The sequence below is a fragment of the Gastrolobium bilobum genome, unplaced genomic scaffold, assembly GCF_033153095.1.
Source record: "Gastrolobium bilobum isolate Gb01-03AN ecotype WA unplaced genomic scaffold, APGP_CSIRO_Gbil_v1 utg11781, whole genome shotgun sequence".
NCBI lineage: Eukaryota > Viridiplantae > Streptophyta > Magnoliopsida > Fabales > Fabaceae > Gastrolobium > Gastrolobium bilobum.
In genome coordinates this window covers 112140-116390 of record NW_026895233.1, presented here as the reverse complement: position 1 = coordinate 116390, position 4251 = coordinate 112140, and the positions used below count along the sequence as shown (strand labels likewise).

The window sequence follows — 4251 nt, the reverse complement described above, 5'->3', positions numbered from 1 at the left end:
CTAAATCTTTATTTTTTGTCAACTCTCTCTTCTCCTTTATCTATTTTATTTTCTCACTTAAAATGACATAACTTTACATTTTTTAAAATGACACATATTATACTCGTCTTTTATTTTACTGTTTTCAACGATCATTTGGGTTGAAAATGAAGGGAAAAGAAAGTCAGGTGGAAATAAAAACCGTTTCACAAACACGACACGATGGAAAGTAAAGACTGCGCAGACATGACACGATCGTTGAAGGACGATTGGTATCTTTTTTCTGAAATTATTTGCATAAATGTACGGGGGAATACAAATCTTATCTAAGGACTTGTTACTTATGTCATAAATACAAGACATGTGAAGCTTATTTTTAAAAAAGTAAATAAATAAATGTTAACATAATTTTTGATGTATGAGTAAGAGATGTATGTTATCTCTTATAACATCAAAAAAACATACCCCTAAATGTATATGGTATGGAATTGGATGTTTTCATATGATATCATAATCATTCATTGACGATAAGATAAGTGAAAAAATATATATGATTTTTATATAAATGATTGTGATTATTTTTCTACATAAAAAAATCCAAATCCGTACCATATCAATGAATGTCCCTATGGTGAAGGACACTGTGCTCTGCAAACCAAATTGCAAAAATGCTAATAAAACTACCGCTATAAAGCGGATATTCTCATGTTAAAATTTTATGAAGTTACGTGAAATTCTGATGTTTATTTCTCTCTTTTGACCTATTAAATAGGTGGAGTACAAGTACAATCAACATTAATATAAAAATATATAAAAATTTCATATGAAATTTTTATATGAAAGATTTTATCTCCTTTGGTTGTATCTACCACGCCAATAAATAACACTAGTAATTCTATATCCTACATGTAGCATGTTCAACGAAAAACATTGCTTTGCAACTTCTCAAATTATAGCAATTAGGCAACACTAATCAATCCTAAAATGAGAGTGTTTCCATGTCACATTTCAAAATTGGAGAAACTTTATTTGCAACTTTGGAGATTATAGCAAATTGAGAGAAATAATGATGTACTATAAATCAGTGTTGTTAGACCCGACCCGGGCATCGACCCGGTCGGGGTACTGGGTCACTGGTCGGACCGGTAGTTCACTGGTCGGACCGGTTGACCCGGATATCAATAAATATATATAAATATATAAATTTAAAATATTCTCCATATCTAAAAGAGATAAGCAAGATTCATTAAATATGCTCAAAAATTACCCTATCACACTATTACAAGTTCATACTTAATCAGTAAATTGAACAAAATAAGAACAAATAAATCAAACTGCATGCTATCACTATGCCCATGGTGCCAAAGTTGTGTCAATTAGCTCTCCTTCTCCACCAAACTCATTTAAATCTTGACCAACATTGCTTGCATTTTGGTCTGTAATTTCCACACTGTGTGCATCTACATCATTATCCTCATCCTCATCCAGATTTAATTGATCTATGACAATTAAATTTTCATGTAAGTTACTGAAAAATATTACGTCAAAATCAAATTGAATAATAAAATTTTAATTATTATGTTGTACAAAAGCATACCAATATCATTTCCAACTGGTGGAACGACATTCAAGTCTATGTTTTGACGTAAAACTTCCTCTTCTTCATCACTTAATAATGTTGGTGACATCTCCAAAATCCAATCAGAATGCTCCTCAAACATTGCCAAATCAATTGGGTCATAATTTTGACGCTTCGTTTGATCCCTAAATTTTTGAATTTTCAACATCAGAAAAATATTTGCACATACGTATTTATATAAACATTAAAAATATTCAATTTACAGGATTCCACCATTTCAAATATCCAGTATATCTAAGATTAGAAACCTACAATCCATCATTCAAAAACTGTAGCAGAGTCGTATATCCAATATATAGTATAGCTGAGTCTAATCAAATGCAATGATCAATCAAGTTGCCATCATAGACTAATCAGATTTCATGTTAAGTAAAAAAATTAGGAAATTTATGTGATTCATATAATATAATAAAAGAATGTAAAAATTGAATGAACATAATAATACCTTGTTTGCAGATTCAAGTTGCAACAAACGTAGACAAGATCATTAAGCTTTTTATGGTGTAACTTATTTCTCTTTTTTGAATGAATATGCTCAAATATACTCCAATTTCACTCACAACCTGAGGCACTACAAGTTTGGCTTAGGATGCGAATTGCTAATTTTCTCAAATTTGGTGCACCAAAGCCATAACATTCCCACCATTTATCTGGAATGAAATAAAATAAATTAGTATTCATAAATTCATACTAACATATTTTTCAACTATAATAAGTTAATAATTTTACCTGGCATCACTGTATTTCGTTCACGTAAAGCTGATTGCCTTCCAAAATCAGATTGAGCATCTTTGAATATCCTCATCTCATTTGTCAATTTTGATTGCAACTCAGAATCTCCATAAGAATACCTCTCAATGACATCCAAAAGGCCTGATGTTGTGAATTCATATTTTTCAAATTCATCTACATTGAAATGACATCCTGGATTCAACCAATAACCTGCAGCATGCAAATTTTTACGAAGCTGTGAATCCCAACGAGAATCTAAGATTTTCAAATATGGCTCAACCTTCTTCTTATTTCTTTGAAACCTCTTCTCCATCTCCTCTCTAGCTTTAATTATGGTCTGATAAAGAAAACCCATGGCAGGCTTATCTTCACTATCAACAATACGTAATACACGTACAAGTGGCTCAGTAAGTTTGACAATATCAGCACATTGTTTCCAAAATCTAGAGTCTAACACTTGTTCCACAAATCTTTTTGCCTTGACATCTTTGGAATAAGCTGAACTTGTCCAATCTCTTGATCTTACCATTTCTCTTAAAGCATCTTTTTGAGCCAATATACTTTGCAAAGCAATGAAATTTGTGGCAAAACGGGTTGGAGCAGGACGAAGTATTTCTTTCCCACATGTAAATTTTCTCATCAAATACAACGGGTAACAATGGTTATAAACATACTTGGTGATTTTTGCAGCATGTTCCACAGTTTCAATCACTTCATCTAACTTGCCAATGTCTTGGAACATTAGATTAACACAATGGGCAGCACAAGGAGACCAAAATATCTTAGGAAACTCAGCCTCTAATAACCTCCCAGCAGCAACATAGTTAGCAGCATTATCAGTCACAATTTGAACAACATTTTCTGGCCCAACAAACAGAACTATTTCTTTAAAAAGCTGGTATAATAATTCTGCAGTTTTGGATGCATGAGAAGCATCAACAGATTTCACAAAAAATGTTCCTTTGGGGAAATAAACCAGAAAATTAATAAGAGTGCGCCTACAACGATCCGTCCACCCATCTGCCATAATAGTGCATCCAGTGTGCTTCCAAACAGCTCTATAGCTCTGAAGAAGTTTCTTCACGTCATCAACTTGGTTATTTAGCAAATCACCACGTAGCATGTGATATGTTGGAGCTTTAAATCCTGCACCTAAACTACATACAGCATCAAACATTTCTTGAAAATAAGGTGAGTTGGCTGCATTAAATGGAAGACGCGCATGAACCATCCATTTTGATATAGCAAGGTGAGCTTTCTGAATCACTTCTTTGCTTTGCAACACACTTTTTATGGTCGGTTGAGCTCCAGGAGTTGTTCTTGGGATAAAATAAGAACCTAACGAATTGGTATTCTTCCCCTTTTCAGAAAATAGAGGTGGTTTCCTTGATGAATTTGTAATTTCTTGCACTTGATCATCTATTATTCTCAAATCATCAACATATTCACCACTTTCTGGATCTTGATATGGAATTTTCCTTTTCTTTTTCTTGTTTTCATCAATATTTTGTTTCATCTGAGCACGAATCTCAGCTGAAACTTTCTTGCATGATTCAACTTGCCCTTTTTCTCCAGCCAAATGAAACTTCAACTGATTTATCCCACCTCCCCTAATAATCTTGTTACAATGGAGACACGTATTCACAACTTTCCCTTGCTCCATAATTTGTTTACAATGAGCCCAACTTGGATCAACTTTTCCCCTATGATGCGGTTGGGATGGATTTTGAGAAGATACATCTTGTGTTGATGGTGTTCTTTCAAGTCAGCAGAAGACATCTTCACAACAACTTAGTATTTTGGAAATAAAAAAATACTGCATCAAATTAACAAAAAGATCCTGTTAGAAATAAGCAAAGAGGGAGTCTGGTTCTTAAAAAACCATCTGACTTAAAAGCAAA

The 4251-nt window shown here is 33.1% G+C and overlaps 1 protein-coding gene across 1 annotated transcript; it reads right to left on the bottom strand.

Moving 5' to 3' along the window:
• Positions 1-1326: 1326 nt before the first annotated feature.
• LOC133301047 (uncharacterized) lies at positions 1327-4013 on the bottom strand. Its single transcript, XM_061500643.1, has 5 exons — positions 2348-4013; positions 2182-2268; positions 1871-1928; positions 1577-1743; positions 1327-1478 (listed from the first exon to the last, which is right to left on the bottom strand). The coding sequence occupies exons 1-5, from the start codon at positions 4011-4013 to the stop codon at positions 1327-1329; spliced, it is 2130 nt and encodes a 709-aa protein (XP_061356627.1).
• Between the last annotated feature and the right edge of the window lie 238 nt (positions 4014-4251).